The sequence below is a fragment of the Chiloscyllium punctatum genome, chromosome 5, assembly GCF_047496795.1.
Source record: "Chiloscyllium punctatum isolate Juve2018m chromosome 5, sChiPun1.3, whole genome shotgun sequence".
Classification (NCBI taxonomy): domain Eukaryota; kingdom Metazoa; phylum Chordata; class Chondrichthyes; order Orectolobiformes; family Hemiscylliidae; genus Chiloscyllium; species Chiloscyllium punctatum.
Genome location: NC_092743.1, coordinates 69176225 through 69196480, shown reverse-complemented (window position 1 = coordinate 69196480; position 20256 = coordinate 69176225). Strand labels below are relative to the sequence as shown.

Genomic DNA, 20256 nt, shown 5'->3' with positions numbered 1-20256 from the left:
TATTTTCAATGAATGATGCCTCAGAAATATCTTCTCTAGTTGCAGCAGTGATCTTTTCTTTAATCAAAAATGCCACTCCTCCTTTCTCACCTCCCTTTCTATCCTTCCTATAGAATTTAAAACATTGAGCTGCCCATCTTGTCCATCCTGTAGCCAATTTTCTGTAATAGCTTTGACATCTCAACCACGTGTTTCTAAACATTCCCTGAGTTCATCAGCCTTACCTGTAAGACCCCTTACATTGAAATAAATGCAGTTTAATTCTTCAGTTACCATGTTCTCTGACTTTCTCTTGTCTTTCTTTGCTAATTTACTTGCTCTTTTCACATTCAAAACCATCATCACTAATCTTTCTCTTTACACTACTATTTAAAATTCCTCCACCCCACTTCTCTGGCAGGATAAAGTCTCCTGAATGAAACTCGCAAATTTCCCTACTAAAATATTGGTCCCTTTCCAGTTCAAGTTAAACCCATCCTTTTTGGACAGGTCTTTTCTGTCCCAGAAGAGATTCCAGTTGTCCAAATTCCTGAATCCCTGAACAACACACCACTATAATAACCTCCTTTATACTTTTGTTTGGTCCCTGATTCAAGTTTGGCATCGGGAGTAAACCAGAGATTACTACTTTTAAGGTTCTATTTTTTAATCTTCTACCTAATCTCTTATATTTACTCTGTAAAGCTTTAATCTTCTCCCCAAAAATGTAATTCCTACCAATGTGTGCAATGATTTCCAGCTTTTCAATTTCCCTTTTAACAAACATGCTTGAAATATTTGGAAATATCCTTAATCCTAGCACCAGGGAAGCAACATACCATCTAATTTTACACTCACTGCCACTGAATCTCCTGTCTGTGCCCCTGACAGTAGAATCCCCTATAACAATTATTCTTATAAATTTTGTCAAACGCTGCCTAACAGAAGAATCATTTCTAGTGTCCAATAACTACCACTACTTCTATTTTCCTCAGAGAGATTATCACTTTTGATAGTACCCAAAACTGAATATCTATTTGATAGGGGAGTAGCCACTGGAGACTTTTGAACTAACTTTTTACCTTTCCTACCTGAATGATTCTGCTGTGTAATCATTTTACTAAATCTACTAGCCGTCTGACTCTGAGCCTCTTATATGCCCTCAATAACATTAAGCCTAAAAAAAAGTTACTTTCAATAACGTCTTATATATAAAATAAACTACCTTTCATTACCTATGGAAAGTAATGTTAAAAAGCAAATTTTAAAAAAAATTCAAACATCTAAATCTGAAATAAAATCAAGCAGTTCGCTGATTAATTGAATTAAAACAACTCCTCTTCAATAAATTCCTCGGGTTTATTCAAGAACCAACCATGTGAAGGATTTCCCCCAACAAAAACATAAGTCTGTTTAAAAGAAACTCCTCAGCTATTCAAAAAACCTCTTGCAATGTAAAAAAAATCTTTAAAACTGGTACAGTTTTTTTTCAGCTTCTTTATATGTAAACACAAAACTTCATCTACTCACTGTAGGTCACTGAAAAGCTCGTTAAAAAGTCCTTTTGAAAAAACGTCATGATTGTTTTTGTTTGTTTTGTTTCTTTTAATATTGAAGAAACTAAATGAATAAAAATCTTACATTAGTGAAATATTATAACCAAAATAAAGTTATAATAAACAATCACTAGGTCAGAAATCTTTACTTTCTTTCAGTCATTTGAATCCTGGCTGTCAGATGAGGCAGCGGCCATCTTAATTTAAGCTGGGTCTAAATGTCCAATAGTTCAAGGTTGATGTGGTTTGACTTTAGAGATTATACAAACACTTCTAATAGATGCCCACTCAGAGACACCAATGTTGTCTTTGTTTTGGACATTTTGACCAGTTTATGTATTAAAAACAGTTTACCTAAGTCTTTTGCCAGTGAGGCCAACAAAGGGACAGAAACAAAAACAGAAATTGCTGGAAAAGCTCAACAGGCCTGGCAGTATCTGTGAAGAGAAATCTGTGTTAAATTTCAGGTCAGAACTGAGGAAGGGTCACTGGACCCGAAATGTTTACTCTGATTTCTGTTCATAGATGCTGTCAGACATACTGACCCTTTCCAGCAATTTCTACTGACCCTTTCCAACAATTTACAGAAGCATGCTGTAAATGCTTCTGATTTACAGCATCTGCAGTTCTTTCAGTTTTTAAAGGGGCGGGGAATTCATTTGCAGTTCACCTCAATTTTATTAACATAATATTCCCTTAAAAATGCATGTGAGCATTTCTCACAATATTTGCTCCCTGACCAGCTCTAACTGTCTGAGAAAAGGTATTACCTTTAACAATCCATGTGTTTGAGCTGGGCAATTGGAAACTCCTTCCTCTCCAATGTGGGACTGACTCTCTTCCAAAAAGGTTGTTCTCCTGGGTCAAAGCAGATCTTCTGTCTCGCTCTCCAGGTGGTTGGATTGCCGCTGCTGGACTAGATAGAGTCTTTACTGCAAGTCTTCACTGAGGGGTTGGATCCCAGGTGTGTTTTTATGCCCCTTGCCCCAGACCTTCCAAAGTATACTATGGCCTTTGACCAATAGTGTTATGACTGGTTCAAATCATCCAGTGCGGTCACTGTTGTCATGCCAGGAGGTGTAAAGTGCATATATTCAGGTTATACACAAACCTCGGACTGATTGTAACTGGTTCCCTTTGAAATGTTATGACTTCTGTTCTCTGTAGCTGATAGATGCTGGTTGCTGTTGAATTTAGTTTGGCCAATTTTCTGTGGGGCCTGATTTCTCCAGCCTATGGGTCAAGTTAGAATGTCCAATTTTGGGCCTCACTGGATTTAAACAGGTGTGTTCTGGAGAAAATTTCATCAGTGACATCCTGGATGCATTTGCAAGCTGAGGATTTGGAGATACCATACAGGTCCCTAGTTGTCCCTTGAATCGAGTCACTGGTGTTAAAAAAAAGGCAGTTGACACCCTGATGGCCATGAAGATGTAACGTTCACACATTCCTTCAGAGCACAAGTCCTGCTGCAGCAGATGGCACAGATCAGTGATCTGGGACATCCTTTGAATATGCCTGCACTCTGTGTCTGAAAGATATAGAAAATAACAGAGACGTCAGTAGATATGGGATCTCCACCTCTGCCTTCTAAGGAGTTCTTCACATGCTGCATTTCCCTCAGAAGGTTATAACTGCTGTCTCATTCTGTTTTCACCTGTGAAACAAGGCCAAGAGCAATGTAGCGATAGCGACATCTATTAGAAATCATTGAACCAATAGACTTGGAGATGTCAGGGATAGAACAACGTATCAGTAATAGCAGCCATGAACCCTCAAATTACAGCAAACTTTTTATTAAGAAGTACCTGTGGAACCAGGAGTCTGTCAGTTGATCAAATATTCCGGTTGACCAAGAAGTCTACACAATCAATGTAAAAATACAACTAAGTAATAGAAACATCATGCAGAGGCGATGCACATCACTGTTATACTTTATTTACACCATAAATCACTTAAGTAATAAAGCAACTTTGCCTTAAATAAAACTTACCAGCAGAGAGTTTTCTCACTCGCGCCTCAACTGACTACTTGGACATCAACACAGAACACAGAACACAGAACAATACAGCGCAGTACAGGCCCTTCAGCCCTCGATGTTGCACCGACCGAAGCCTACCTAACCTACACTAGCCCAATAACCTCCATATGCTTGTCCAATGCCCACTTAAATGACCCTAAAGAGGGAGAGTCCACCACTGCTACTGGCAGGGCATTCCATGAACTCACAACCCGCTGAGTAAAAAATCTACCCCTAACATCTGTCCTATACCTACCACCCCTTAATTTAAAGCTGTGTCCCCTAGTAACAGCTGACTCCATACGCGGAAAAAGGTTCTCACTGTCAACCCTATCTAAACCCCTAATCATCTTGTACACCTCTATCAAATCTCCCCTAAACCTTCTTTTCTCCAATGAGAAAAGTCCCAAGTGCCTCAGCCTTTCCTCATACGATCTTCCTACCATACCAGGCAACATCCTGGTAAACCTCTTCTGCACCCGTTCCAATGCCTCCACATCCTTCCTGTAGTATCATAATCAAGGAAATTATGATAATACAGTAAACTTCCAGTATTTTACTTATATAATTTTTGCTGGTTTATCCAGAGTGCCACTTCATAAGTGCCAGTTAAAATAAGGTTTGCTGTATTACAATGAAGTGTTGCATTTTGCTGTTGACACAGTGGGCCATAGAGGCTTTGCAAGGAATCCAATGACAGGCTTTGTTAAGGAGCTGCTGGCTGCTGTTGAACTTAGTTTGGCCAATTTTCTGTCAGGCCTCATTTTTCTGGCCTAGGGTCAATTTAGAATGTTCAATTTTGGACATGTGGTCACTTGACATGTGTATATAACCACATCCAGATCTATGCTGCAGAACAGAAATATGGACGGCACGGTGGCTCAGTGGTTAGCACTGCTGCCTCACAGTGCAGGTTCAATTCCCACATTAGGTAACTATCTGTATGAAGTTTGCACATTCTCCCCATGTCTGCATGGGTTTCCTCTGGGTGCTCTGCTTTCCTCCTATAATCCAAAGATGTGCAGGTCAGGTAAACTAGCCATACTAAGTTACCCATAGTGTTATGTGTGTTAGTCAGGTGTAAATATAGGGTAGGGGAATAGGTCTGTGTGGTTTACTCTTCGGAGGGTCACTGTGGACTTGTTGGGCTGAAGGGCCTGTTTCCACACTGTAGAGAATCTAACCTAAACCATCATTGAGCAGGAGAATTGATGTTTCAGCAATGTGCTCTTCATCAGGACTTTCCTATGAAAGGTCTATGCCTGAAAAATCAATTCTCCTGCTCCTCAGATGCTGCCTGACTGCTGTGCTTTATCAGCACCACATTCCTGCCTCCGATCTCCAGCATCCGTAGTCCTCACTTTCTCTAAAGGAGTTGAGACGTCTTGTTGCAGCTGTACAAGATATTAGTGAGGTCACATTTGGAGTATTTGCATGCACTTCTGTTTACCCTACTATGGAGAGGATATTAGTAAACTAGAAAGAGTGCAGAAAACAATTACTAGGATGCAACCTGAACTGGAAGATTTGAGTTGTAAGGAGAGGTTTGATAGGCTGTGACTTTTTTCTCTGAAGTGTAGGACACTGAGGGATGACCTAAGACAGGTCTATAAAATCATGAGAGGCATAGATAAGGCAGATAGCCAACAGCTTTTCCTCATGGTAGGGGAAATCTAGAGGGGATAGGTTTAAGGCGAGAGGGGAGAGATACAAAAGAGTCTAGTGGGGCAATGTATTCACACAAAGGGTGGTGAGTGTCTACCACAAGTAATGGTGGAAGCAAGAACAATTTTGTCATTTAAGAAACATTTAGACAGGTACAGGTATAGAGACAGTTATGGAGGAATATGAACCAAATGCAGGCAAGTGAGACCAGTTTAATTGTGACAACTGGGCAACACGGACAAGTTGAGTCAAAGGGCTTGTTTTCATGCTGTAGGCCTCTATGATTCTATGACCCTAACCAAGGTCCATGCTTCACTGGGAGAGTGATATCCTGAGAAAACAAACCATCATTGAACTAAGCCCTTGCATGCTTCCAGTTCAGTGTGAGGATGTGGCTGCTGTGGTGTTGTTTTCCAGTATCAGATATTAAAAAGTACTGCAGAAACAGCAAACCCAGGTCAATTTTAAGTTAACATTGGTTTAGTTATTTATCTGGCAAGACAAGGATGCAATTTATGTTAAAAATATAATGAGCATGATTGCTTATAGCCATAATGTTCATTTGTATAAAAAGAGTGACCAGCACATAAAGTCCCAGATGGGTAGCATTACTGAATCAGCAGATGCATGATTAATGCAATTGCCCCTAGCAGAGCCTCAAATTCAAACAAATTTGCTCGTTGAAGAGAAAAACAGTGGATTACTTTATCACACGGCATGTCGTGGCAGCAATTTTATATTGCTATGATGCAGTTGACACTGGATCAAAGTTGGTATGTTTTCAACCTTGTGTGTAAGGACACTCCCCCACCCACCAAATAAAGAGCTGTGGAGATTCTGCCCATTATTTTGCCTGGGATTTTTTTCCCTGATATCATCATTGTGTGTATGCTGGAAGTACTTATTTTTGAGTTGTAGTTTACTCTTTCACGTAGGAGAGTTAAGCTTTCATAAGACAAACATATTTTGTGCACTCTGTGTGATTACACACTCGCTTTTGCTTCCAAAGCTGTTTCCATCTACAATTAAACAATATAATGTCTGAATCAGTTCCTGAATTTGAATGAAATGCATTCATGTGACATCTTGTGAAAATCATCTCAATTTTTGGGTCAAAAGGACCTTCAAGATCTTTTACAATTTCATTTTTCTTTAAAGTTTTGACAGAAGCAAAAAATTCAGATATGATTCCTGAAAGCATTTAAATTTTACTGGCTAGGAATAAGAACCTGCAGATTCATATCGTGCATGTGTTGAAGGTATAGTACTGATGAACAACCTGAAGTTCTAGTCTTGCTCATAACACATGGTGCTCTATAGCTGCTGCTCTCATACACAAGTGTGGATAACCACAGCCTGGATCACGAGTTATGAAAATGATTTGCACAAAATATGCATAATTTCTCCATTATGTGTTCTGCCAGCAACTGTATCTTTTAGAAACAGAAAATTGGCCTGCGGTTTGTGGCTAAATTAAAAACTGCTCTCTTGTAAGCTGCATATTTGTTTTCAAAATGTCTCAAGTGGCTGTTGTGCTTATCTAACTGGACACACTGCAATAGTATCGCACATTTGTGATTTTAAAAGAACTACATCTGAATCTTAAGTGATTTAAATTGAGTTTTCTCTTGGAGTTTATCCATTGAATGAAAAGCCACAAATATCTTTTTTCCCCAGTAAATGAGAATCTGGTCTGTTTCTATGAGCAATAAAAAAAATTATATTTATGAACATCATTGTTAAAACATACATAATGTATAAAGAAATGAGCCCAATTTAGTATTTATTTGCGTGGTAAAAATTTAGTTGTATTGGGCCCAGGTTCGTGGCAGCATATTGGTAACAGATTGTGTAGTCTTACAGACAGTGGAAAAAATGTTGCCAGTTTTAATATTTAAAATGTCATATGAAGAAAATGTTTATTTGAAATACTGTACTTCCAATACTAACAGAAAATTATGTGTACATGCCTGAAACACAACGAGACGCAACCACCAGACACACATTCACCTCCCCACAGGGACCATTCCCTTCGTGACATTCTGGTCCACTTTTCCTTTGCTCCCAAGACCACCCCACAGCCCCAAGACACCTTCCCCAGCAACCGCTGAATGTGTAATACCTGCCCATTTTCCTCCTTCCTCCTCAGTATCTGAGGGCCCAAACATACCTTCCAGGTGAAGCAGCACTTTACCTCCACTTCCCATGGTCTAGTCTGTTGCATTCACTGCTCACAATGTGGTTTCCCCTACACTGGGACAACAAAGCCTAGACTGAGTGACTGCTTTGCGTTACATCTACATTCTGCCTGCAAAAAAGACCCTGAGCTTTCTGTTGCTCGCCACTTTAACACACCACCCTGTTCCCTGGCCAACATCTCTGTCTCAGGCCTGCAGCAGTGTTCCAGCAAAGCTCAGTGTAAGCTGGAAGAACAACACTTTATTTACTGCTTGGGGGCCCTGCAGCCCTCTAGACTCAATATCGAGTTCAATAATTTTAGTACCTGAATTCCCCTTTGTCTCAGCCCCTACCCCACACACCAGGCCTTGATATCACATAGGTAAAAACAAGGACTGCAGATGCTAGAAACAAGAGTCGAGATTAGAGTGGTGCTGGAAAAGCACAGCAGGTCAGGCAGCATCCGAGGAGCAGGAAAATCAACATTTCAGGCAAAAGCCCTTCATCAGGAATAGGGGCAGGGTGCCTGCAGAGTGAAGAGATAAATGAGAGGGGGTGGGGATGGAGAGAAAGTAGCATAGAGTACAATAGGTGAGTGGGGGTGGGGATGGAGGTGATAGGCCAGAGAGGAGGGTGGGGGAAGGTAGCAAAGAGTATAATGGGTGAATGAGGTTGGGGATGAACGTGATAGGTCTGAGAGGAAGATGGAATGGATAGGTGGAAAGGAAGATAGGCCGGTAGGACAGGTCATGGGGGCAGTGCTGAGCTGGAAGGTTGAGCTGGGGTGAGGTGGGGGAAGGGGAAATGAGGAAACTGGTGAAATCCACATTGATGCCATGGAGTTGAAGTGTTCCGAGGCGGAAGATGAGGCATTCTTCCTCCATACGTCAGGTGGTGAGGGAGCGGTGGTGGAGGAGGCCCAGGACCTGCATGTCCTCGGTAGAGTGGGAGGGGGAGTTGAAATGTCGGGCCACGGGGCGGTGTGGTTGATTAGTGCGGGTGTCCCGGAGATGTTCCCTAAAGCACTCTGCTAGGAGGCGTCCAGTCTCCCCAGTGTAGAGGAGACTGGGCGCCTCCTAGCAGAGTGCTTTAGGGAATATCTCCGGGACACCCGCACTAATCAACCACACCGCCCTGTGGCCCAACATTTCAACTCACCCTCCCACTCTACCAAGGATATGCAGGTCCTGGGCCTCCTCCACCACCGCTCCCTCACCACCTGACGCCTGGAGGAAGAATGCCTCATCTTCCGCCTCAGAACACTACAACCCCAGGGCATCAATGTGGATTTCACCAGTTTCCTCATTTCCCCTTCCCCCACCTCACCCCAGCTCCAACCTTCCAGCTCAGCACCGCCCCCATGACCTGTCCTACCGGCCTATCTTCCTTTCCACCTATCCACTCCACCCTCCTCTCTGTCCTATCACTTTCATCCCCACCCCCATTCACCCATTATACTTTTTGCTACCTTCCTCCACCCTCCTCTCTGGCCTATCACCTCCATCCCCACCCCCACTCACCTATTGTACTCTATGCTATTTTCTCCCCACCCCCACCCCCACTCTCATTTATCTCTCCACTCTGCAGGCACCCTGCCTCTATTCCTGATAAAGGGCTTTTGCCCGAAACATCGATTTTCCTGCTCCTCGGATGCTGCCTGACCTGCTGTGCTTTTCCAGCACCACTCAAATCTTGTTATCACATTGTCTGCCATTGCACACTCCCTAGTGTTAGCCACTAACAGTCTCCATTAACAGCTGTTCACCCAATCAGATTGTTATTGACTCCTTTGTCTGTCCAACTGTTCTGTCTCTCTTTGGGCTCCATCCCTATCTATTGTTTACTCCTTACCTCCTCACCCCACTCTATCTTCTGCATATAAGCCAACATTTTTCTCGCTACCATCAGTTCTGAGAAAGGATCACGTGATCCAAAATATTAACTATGATTTTTCTTCACAGATGCTGTCAGACCTGTTGAGCTTTTCCAGCAACTTCTGTTTTTGTTTCTAATTTACAGCATCCATAATTCTTTCAGTTTTTATTTTGTATCTATGTAATTCAGTCATATCTACATTGTAATAACACAATTTAAGGAAATTAAAAGATGCATTTTTTGGTATTCATTATCACATTATTTTAAAACATATCTTTCTCTAGTTTCTTGGTAGCCATGTGACTTTAATAGAGATTGATAACTGATAATGGTTATTCCAGTGAATAATTGAAATTTGGACAACTTAACTTCGAGTGCTCCAAACTGAATTTACTTTATAATGCAAAAGGTAAGTACTGACAGCCAAAGAAAAATCAGGACATATACCTTGACTTTATATTAGTATTGCTGTAAATGCTTCCATTAAAATTCAAAGATACCATGAGGTTTATTTATTTATTTAGTGAATGCAAATTCCCAGAGCCAAATGATTGCCTTCTCATGTGTTAAATTTAAGGTGATTAGTCAGCCATTTAATGTAGGGACAAAAGGGACACTCCTTAGCAATATGTTTCATCACAAATGCATGGAGGGTTTGTACTGAGCCCCACAGGAGTGGAGGCTGTCTTCATAGAGACCTTGGTTAGAGTCAAAAAACTGTAGATGATGGAATCCAAAGTAGACCAGCAGGAGGCTGGAAGAACACAGCAAGCCAGGCAGCTTCAGGAGGTGCAGACGTTTGGGGTGTAATCTTTCTTCAGGACTGTGGATGGGTGTAGGGGGAGCAGCAGATAAAGGGACTGATGGGGAAGTGTGGGAAAGTGGGGATAGGTGAAGGCAGGTAGAGGGCATGACATTTTGGTCAATGGGAGCAATGAATCCTGTTGGTCTCAGGGACTGCTGGAAGGGAGGGGCAGGGGCTGGAAACAAAGTCAGGGGATGGGGAGAGAGGTTATTTGAAATTGGAGAACTCAATGTTGAGCCCTCCGGCTGTAGGGTGCCCAGGCGCAAAATAAGATGTTGTTCTTCCAGTAAGAGCTGTGGTTTGTTTTGGCAATGGAGGAGGTCAAGGATGGTCATGTCAGAAAGGGAGTGGTTAGGAGAATTGAAATGGGCGGTGACTGGGAGATCCAGTCAGCCCCTGTAAACCCGACTGCGATGCTCAGCGTACCGTTCCTAAAGTTATGATCGGTCTCCTCAATGTAAAGACCACATTAGGTGCACCCGATGCAGTAAACTAGGTTGAAAGAGAGGCAGGTGAACCTCTCTCTCACCTGGAAGGACTGTTTGGGACCCTGGATGGATGAGAGGTGGTGGTGTATTGGCAGGTTTTGCATCTTTTCTGGTTGCGGGGAAGTTACCTGAGGGTTCAGTGGGGATGTTGGCATGAACCAAGGACTGTCAGAGGGAATGGTCCTTGCAGAAGGCAGAGAGGGATGGGAAGGGGAAGATATTCTTGGTGGTGGGATCTATTTGGAGTTGGCGGAAGTGTTTGAGGATGATGCATTGGATGCAGAGACTGGTGGTAAGTGAGGACAAGGGGGACTCTGTCTTTATTGCGTTGGGGTGAGGAATGGAGGGGTGCAGTGGAGGGCTGTCTGGGTGACAGAGGGGTAAAGCACATTGTTCAAAATAGGTGGACATCAGGGATGCTCATGTGTGGAATGTCTCCTCGTCCAAGCAAATGCAGCGGAGGTGGAGGATTGGGTGAATGGGATGGAATTCTTGCAAGTCACTGGATGGGAGGAGGTGTAGTCCAGGTAGTTATGGGAATCTGTGGGTTTGTAGTAAACATCCGTCTGCAGACTGTCACCAGAGATTGAAATGGTGAGGTCAAGAAAGGGGAGGGCTGTGTCCAAGATGGACCAAGTGAATTTGAGGGCAGGGTGGAAGTTGTGGGCGAAGTCAATGAACTGCTTCAGTTCGGTCTGGATGCAGGATGCTGCACCAATGCAGTCATCGATGTGACGGTGGAAGTGTTGGGGTACATTACCTGCAGAGGGACTGTTCGATATAGCCAGCAAAGAGGCAGGCACAGCTGGGGCCCATCTGGGTACCTATGGCCACTCATAGAGACCTTTGCTTGTCCTGAATGTGTTTTGCAAGGAACATTCTAACTTGCATAGTTCAGATTCTGGATTAGTGGTGCTGGAAGAACACAGCAGTTCAGGCAGCGTCCAAGGAGCAGCGAAATCGACTTTTCGGGCAAAAGCCCTTCATCAGGAATAAAGGCAGAGAGCCTGAAGATCTCTCCACACTTCAGGCTCTCTGCCTTTATTCCTGATGAAGGGCTTTTGTCCGAAACGTCGATTTCACTGCTCCTCGGATGCTGCCTGAGCTGCTGTGCTCTTCCAGCACCACTAATCCAGAATCTGGTTTCCAGCATCTTCAGTCATTGTTTTTACCTTGCATAGTTCAGAGCCTGCCATTAAACAGATGGAGTTTGTCTTAAGGACCTTGTAAGTGACTAAGCAGCAATGATAAATAATACTTTGTAATCTCATAATATATTTCATAAAAGTAATTTGTGGTGAAAGATATATATTAAGCCACTCATTCAGTGTTCAGTGCTATTTAAATATTTGTTATCATTTTGAATTCAGTAAGGAAGTTAACTATAACCTTGAACAAATTAATCTGTAATATGTGCATCAAAATTCAGAATAATTATTGAAATTTGAACTTTTTACATATCCAGTGAAATAGTCAGAAACAAATATCCTATAACGTAATTGGGTCATCTGAATCTAAAACCGAGTCTTTGTTTGCAGGCAAAGGTTTCTCCAACATATTACTTTTTTTCTTGTTTGGAAAATGCTAATGTATCATCAGAAAAGTAATGGAATTTAAATATTTGCTTTCCTTTTGCAGCGTGTCTGGTTGTCCTTTGGCTGACAAGAGCCTTAAAAGTCTTATGGCAGCCAGCTCCCAGGAACTGAAGTATGCTTTAAACTTTATTTTATATAATTTTCCAATAGCTGTCCATAGCTGTTGTTAATGTCAGGCATGAGGGACTGACAGGAGATACAGTTAACATGGGGAATGTCCCTTTTCTGTTTTTGGCATGTTAAAGATTATATTCAAAGTGTTCAGTCACCAAGAATGTTTTGATAATAGGTCCTTCAAAAAAATCCTTGATAATAGGTTTCTCCAAAGGTGTTTTTAGTATTTGCTCATCTCAGAAAGCAAAGCTGTGATTGGTCAGTGTCCCTGATCTATGGAGAAAAGAGATCAGTTAGGGCTTACATTCTTGGTTGTTCTCTAACAATACTTATTAATTATTGAATCAATTTGAATCTAGAGAAGATTTATTTAGATGAGAAAATAGTACTGTATAATTAAATTAAAAACCAAAATATTTTGACTCAAACTTGGAAATAGAATCAAATTCAATTGCTTTCATTGTCAAATCACTGCTAATTATGGAGGGTCATCAATTTAGAATCTTGCTCCCTTCAAGAAAGCAATAAAATAAATAATATGCTACTTTAATCTGGACACCTCTTTAACAATGTCGAGGGTGTACTGGAAAAGCACAACAGGCCAGGCAGCAACCAAAGAGCAGGAGAATCGATGTTTCGGACATAAGCCTTTCATCATCATGCCCGAAACATCGACTCTCCTGCTGCTCGGATGCTGCCTGACCTGCTGTGCTTTTCCAACACTACATTCTCGACTCTGATCTCCAGCATCTTCAGTCCTTGTTTTCTCCTACCTCTTTAACAAAACATGGTTAAAGAAATGTGCTGCCTGATGAATTGGCAGAATGTGAGGCTGTATGTGGTTCCTCACATTTTGCTTCCTAATATTAGCTATGGTTTTTGAGGACCGATAGTGCAAAGTGGAAGTTAGCTGTTTCACCACAGTAAAGAACACACAGGTTGAAAGGTCATTCTTTAATATCTCATAGTCCAAGGATAAGAGTAAAAATGGAAAATGTTGGAGACAAACAGTGAGAGAACAACAGAGTTAATGCTTCAGGTTATTCCCTTTTTGTTAGAATCTCCTTCTTTCCACTGAGGCTGACGTCTCTGCAGATGATTAATCAGATCTGTAATAGACTAAAGATTATCATAAATTTCAGCATGTATGGATCATGCAAGGCTCAAGTCTATATTCAATCCATTCAGTGGCAGTGATTGGGAGTATTCAATGTTTTTCTTGCGGACAATCTCAGGAATTAGGTTTTGTGTTATAAAGGGTTCTCATTCCCATGTGAACAAAGGCACTAAATTGTGCCTAATTATGTAATTTTTAAGGAATTAACTTCAAAGGAAGTATCTTTCAAATTATGTGTGTAAATATGTACAATTTTCTCTCTAGTGCAGTCAAGTAGCAAATTCTATGTTGAATAGCTGAGCAAATAAGACTTTAAACCACAAGTATTTTCTTTGTGTTTGAGGAAGGTGCTAACCTCTGAATGTTTCCTCATATGACTTCCCACCTCCAGCTACCCCACCTTCCAAGCAACCTTTTATCTTTTATCTCCAGCGTTGGCTTAGCTGATATATAAAAACATTCAAGAAATTCTTCATTTTTATAGAAAGGCCATTCAATAGTTTTTTTTCTGGGTTGCACACAGCAGTCTCCAGTCTTGGTAGTTTGCCACTTAGCGTTAAAATATTAACTTCACAAGATAAAGCAAAGGCTCAAGTTTCTTCAAGGCAGGCAGAAGATATGAAGCACACCCTGACAATATTTTGAATGTCTATTTAGCTTTTTTTTGCCAAATGGAGAGTTTAAAGTTCACATGGTTTGTAAGTAATGTATATTTATCAGTGCTGACAATTATTTACTTTGTTCTTAGTAATCTTCTGGATAAGGATTTAATGGATCAGTTGCTAATCCAACAAATGAAGTAATTTTTAGTAGACAGTATAATTATGTTTCAGATATTTTTCTCTTATTATGTTAGGTGTCCAACACCTGGTTGTGATGGCTCTGGTCATGTGACTGGAAATTATGCTTCACACAGAAGGTAAGTAGAGTAACAAAGCGAAAAACACAAAGGCTATGTTAATAAAAAATCAGATATTCCATATGTGAGTTGACAATCAATTTTATCTTGCAGCCTTTCCGGATGTCCACGTGCAAAAAAAGGTGGAATTAAACTGGCATCCAGTAAGGATGATAAAGAAGACTCAGAGTTAGTCAGGTAGGAAGGCAAAAAAAAGCTCATAATTTTGAAATATTGTTAAATGATGATGATCTTGACGTCACCTTTTCTAAAAATTGCATCTTTGTTGAGTCTTCATTTATTTCTTGGATCTAATCTACAGATGATGTTTGAGCCCAGATTGCAGATAAACATCAGACACTTTTTGTATCTTTTTGCCCCACAATGAATTAAAATTTGAAGGCACCCTGAACTTGTTAAGGTTAGAACAGTTCAGGTCAGTTGTCACTGAGCAGTAATGCTCTGACTCAGAGGATTGTGGCTTCAAGTTTTCTTTCAGAGATTGGAACACTGAAATCTGGGCTACACTTTACCATGTTGCTAAGGGCCTCATAAACTCAGATACAATGTCTTTCAGATGAAATGCTAAAGGGAGGCCTTCTCTACCTGCCTGCATTGATGTAAAAGATCCTTGGCACTGTTTGAAGGATAGTATGATTTTTTTTTTCTGTCCAATACTCACCACACAAACATTATCTGCTCACTATCATATAGCTGTTTGTGCTTCCTGAATCACAGTCACAATTACACTTCAAAAGTAGTCCAGTGACAGTAAAATGCTTTGGGATACAGAGGTTCTGAAAAGCACTATATAAATGCAAGTCTTTCTTTATAGACTTTAAAAGTAAACATAAAATAACATTTTATACCTAAAGTATTTACCTTTTGCTGAGTACATAATGCATGTTTTACAGTATGATGAATCACATGAGTGAGTCACCATAAAATCATTTTTTTCAGAGTAGGATTTGTTCTGTTACTTAACATTACATAATAACAATGTATACTTATGTGGTTCCTTTAAGATAAAAAATAAATCCACAGATACTTTACAAGAGAATACTAAACCATAAAAGAAGAGGTAGGAGGGGGGGAAGTGATTGGAAGGTTAATTGATATAGTCAGTTTTAGGAAAATTTTTAAAAGCAAGCAAATTGTTTAGTGGAGGTGTTCCAAGATATAGGGCATGTATAGCTGATCAAGTGATGCATAAGTAGAAAGCAGGATGTCCAAAAGCCATGAGGATAATACAAAATGATGATGGAGCAGCTATAAGGCTTAAGGTTTACAGTTAATGTGATTAACATGGAGCAACAGCAAAGGACTTGAGACTTGATTTTTGATGTCAGTTGGGAGAACAACAGTGAAATAATATGAGCTCCACAAATCACACCAGGGAAAAGGAGGACTGGAACTTTTGGATTTTCATACCAGAATGGCGGACTTCCCTAGGAATTGGGGTGGCTAACCCCTGAAGAAGTGCATAGGCAACTGGATATGGATGTGGAAACAGGCCCTTCGGCCCAACAAGTTCACACTGACCCTCCGAAGAGTAACCCACCCAGACCCATTCCCCAACTGGATATGGATGAAGATTGACCAGAAGACTGATTAATTTAAACAAAAAGAATGAAGTCAAAATAAAGCCATTCTGCCCACATTCCTCCCCCCACACATTCCTCCCCTTGCTCCATCTGTACCAATCCATGGTACCCATAACCCCTCCTCATATTGTCCATGTGAACATATGCATCTCCACCATGGCTGTTTATAGCCCCTGTGCCAAATTACTGCCAACCCAACTCCCTATAACCACCCTTTGCCCTTTGACCTAGTGTGCCAATTAATTTAGTATCCATCATTGTCAGACCACAGGATTCCTACAGAGATGAGGAAAACTAATGTTTTTTATTAAGTAAGTGTGCAATTATATTGAAAGTATAAGACTTGAAAGTATTCTCATTAATAAAAAACTCAGCTGAACTCTATAAAACCCTACAAAAACAAACCTTTTTTGCTTTGACAAGATAGATCAGTCATTGTCTTATTCAGTTACAGTGCAGGCTCAAAGGGCCAATTGGCTAAAAAGTCATGTTTAGAGTCATAGTCATAGAGATATACAGCATGGAAACAGACCCTCATCCATGCTGACCAGATATCCTAAATTAAACTACTCCTACTTGCCAACACTTGATCCATATCCCTCCAAATCCTTCCTATTCATATACCCATCCAGGTGCCTGTTAAATAAGACCATAAGACCATAAGACATAGAAGTGGAAGTAAGGCCATTCGGCCCATCGAGTCCACTCCGCCATTCAATCATGGCTGATGCGCATTTCAGCTCCACTTACCAGCGTTCTCCCCGTAGCCCTTAATTCCTCTAGATAACAAGAATCTATCAATCTCGGCCTTGAAGACATTTAGCGTCCCAGCTTCCACTGCACTCCGTGGCAATGAATTCCACAGGCCCACCACTCTCTGGCTGAAGAAATGTCTCCACATTTCTGTTCTGAAATGACCCCCTCTAATTCTAAGGCTGTGTCCACGGGTCCTAGACTCCTCGTCTAACGGAAGCAATTTCCTAGCATCCACCTTTTCCAATCCATGTATTATTTTGTACGTCTCTATTAAGTCTCCCCTTAATCTTCTAAACTCCAACGAATACAATCCCAGTATCCTCAGCCGTTCCTCATATGCTAGACCTGTCATTCCAGGGATCATCCGTGTGAATCTCCGCTGGACACGTTCCAGTGCCAGTATGTCCTTCCTGAGGTGTGGGGACCAAAACTGGACACAGTACTCCAAATGGGGCCTAACCAGAGATTTATAAAGTCTTAGTAGTATATCTCTGCTTTTATATTCCAACCCTCTTGAGATAAGAGACAACATTGCATTCGCTTTCTTAATCACAGACTCAACCTGCATGTTTACCTTTAGAGAAATGTTGTAATTGTACAAGCCTCCACCACTTTCTCTTCCAGCTCATTCCATATATGCACCACCCTCTGTGTGAAAAAGTTGCCCCCTCAGATCCCTTTTAAATCTTTCCCCTTTCACCTTATATCTATGGTCTCTAATTTTGGACTCACCCACCCTGGGGAAAAAAAGCCTTGTCCATTGACCCTATCCATGCCCCTCATGATTTTATACACTTCTATAAGGTCACCCCTCTGTCTCCGATACTCCAGGGAAAATAGCCCCAGCCTATTCAGCCTCGTCCTATTGCTCAAACCCTTCAATCCTGGCAACATCCTTGTAAATCTTTTCTGAACCCGTTCAAGTTTCACAACATCCTTCTGATAGCAGAGAAATCGGAATTGCACACAGTATTCCAAAAGTGCCGAACCATTGTCCTGTACAGCCATAACATGACCTCCCAACTCCTCTACTCAATGCACTGACCAATAAAGGAAAACATACCAAACATCTTCTTCACTATCATATCTACCTCCGACTAAAAGGCAGCTTAAAAGGCAGCGGGCCTGGACTTTCAAGGAACTATGAACCTGCACTCCAAGCTCTCTTTGTTCAGCAGCACTCCCCAGGACCTTGCCATTAAGTGTATAAGTCCTGCTAAGATTTGCTTTCCCAAAATGCAGCACCTCACATTTATCTGAATTAAACTCCATCTACCACTCCTCGGCCCACTGGCCCAACTGATCAAATTCCCATTGTACTCTCAGGTAACCATCTTCACTGTCCACTACATCTCCAATTTTGATGTCATCTGCAAACTTACTAACCATACCTCCTTATGTTCACATCCAAATCATTTATATAAATGATGAAAACCAGTTGACCCAGCATCGATCCTTGTCGCACACCACTGGTCACAGGCTTTCAGTCTGAAAAGCAACCCTCTACCACCACCCTCAGTCTCCTTTGAGCCAGTTCTGTATCCAAATGGCTAGATCTCGCTGTATTCCATGTGATCTAATCTTGCTAACCAATCTACTATAAGGAACCTTGCTGAATCCCAGAATCCCTACAGACTCTTCAGCCCAACAAGTCTACACTGACTCTCCGAAGAGCATTCCACCCACACCCATTCCCCAATTACTCTACACCTGGGGTCAGGGCATCCAGAACTAGAGGGCATAGGTTTAGGGTGAGAGGGGCAGAGGGTGGTACGTGTATGGAATGAGCTGCCAGAGGATGTAGTGAAGGCTGGTACAATTGCAACATTTAAGAGGCATTTGGATGGGTATATGAATAGGAAGGGTTTGGAGGGATATGGGCCGGGTGCTGGCAGTGGGACTAGATTGGGTTGGGATATCTGGTCAGCATGGACAGGTTGGACTGAAGGGTCTGTTTCCATGCTGTACATCTCTATTTACTCCTGATCAATCCACCTAATCTGCACATCTTTGGATTGTCGGAGGAAACCCAGTTGAAACCCATGCAAACAGGGGAGAATGTACAAACTGCACAGTCGCCCAAGGATGGAATGCTTTACTGATGTCCATATAGATCATGTCCACTGCTCTGCCCTCTTCATTGCTTCTTCAAAAAACTCAATCAAGTTCGTGAGACACAATTTACCACGCACAAAGCCATGTTGAATATCCCTAATCAGTCCTTGCCTTTCCAAATACAGGGAGAACCTTGATTATCCAAACAAGATGGGCAGGCACTATTTCGTTCGGATAATCGAATATTCGGTTAATCAATTAAATACCTTTCCTCTGGGGTGCGGAGTTTTTAAACTCTGCTCCCCATTCAGGTGACTGCAGCAGCACAGTGCACAAGCTCCCGCACCCAAAACAGCCTCCCCATCCCCAGCAAACAGTGCGTGAGATCCCGCCCCCAACACTGCCACCTTCAAACCTGTCCAACACCGTCCCCGCCAAACCACCCCCCCCTCCCCGCACCTTCTGGGGCAGCTGGACTGGACACCAACAGCAAGACTGCTGCTGCTGCTGCTGCCTTTGTGGGGTAAGTCTCCAAATAGCACACACACAACTTTTTGCTGCAACATTTTGACATGTTCCACCTCTGCCCTGTACAGGACAATGTTGGTCAGATTATCTGGGGAGAGGGGAAGGGTTTTAGGGTACACCCCTCTGTATGACTCCAGGGAAAGTGTGGGGACAAAGAGAGGTTGGGAAGTCAGTCATTTGGAGACAGTGCCTGTTTAATCACTGTAAACAAAAGATGCGATCACTGTTGGAAACACATCTTTGATGTATTGTTTCTATCGGGACCTCGAGATCTCCTTCGGATCATCCAATTTTCGGATAATTGGTATTCAGACAATCGAGGTTCCTCTGTACATGTAAATCCTGTCCCTCAGGATTCCCTCCAAAACCCTGCCCTCCACCGATGTCAGGCTCACCAGTCAACAGTTCCCTGTTTTTTCTTACCACCCTTCTTAAATAGTGGCACCACGTTAGCCAACCTCCAGTCTTCTGGCACCTCACCTGTGGCCATCGATGATACAAATATCTCAGCAAGGTGCCCAGCAATCACTTCCCTAGCTTCCCACAGAGTTCTAAGATAAACCTGATCAGGTCCTGGGGATTTATCCACTTTATACATTTTAAAACCTCCAGCACGTCCACCTCTGTAATATGGACATTTTTCAAGATGTCCTATGACAGGCTTAATAGATCCTTTTGACAGCTTGATAGCTCTCAAACAGATTGAGTGTTCTTTGGCAATTTGGCAGCTGAACAGTTAAAATTAGTGTATGCAATTTTTAGGCACATTCTTGTCTCTCACTAAGCATTCAACTCAACCACAGGGCACTTGGTACCCACTAAACACACCTAACCCCCTCAGAGCTACTGAGGACCATATCTAAAGAGTTTTCTTATTTCTAAAAAGGGGAACACTAGGTATCCAAACAATTCCACAAAGTTCAAGTCTGCTCTTAGTGGATCTAATGTGCAAACACTAGGTTCCACACAACAGGGATGCCAAAGTTCCACATCATTTGAGGCAGATGATGATTTAAATGGCAA

The 20256-nt window shown here is 41.9% G+C and overlaps 1 protein-coding gene across 1 annotated transcript in view; it reads left to right on the top strand.

Moving 5' to 3' along the window:
* Window positions 1-20256, top strand: part of st18 (ST18 C2H2C-type zinc finger transcription factor) — a 427076-nt gene that overhangs the window by 363760 nt on the left and 43060 nt on the right. Inside the window, exons 17-19 of the mRNA XM_072570512.1 lie at window positions 12205-12273; window positions 14249-14311; window positions 14405-14488. Of these exons, the coding sequence (XP_072426613.1) occupies window positions 12205-12273; window positions 14249-14311; window positions 14405-14488 (216 nt within the window). The remainder of the gene's footprint in view (window positions 1-12204; window positions 12274-14248; window positions 14312-14404; window positions 14489-20256) is intronic.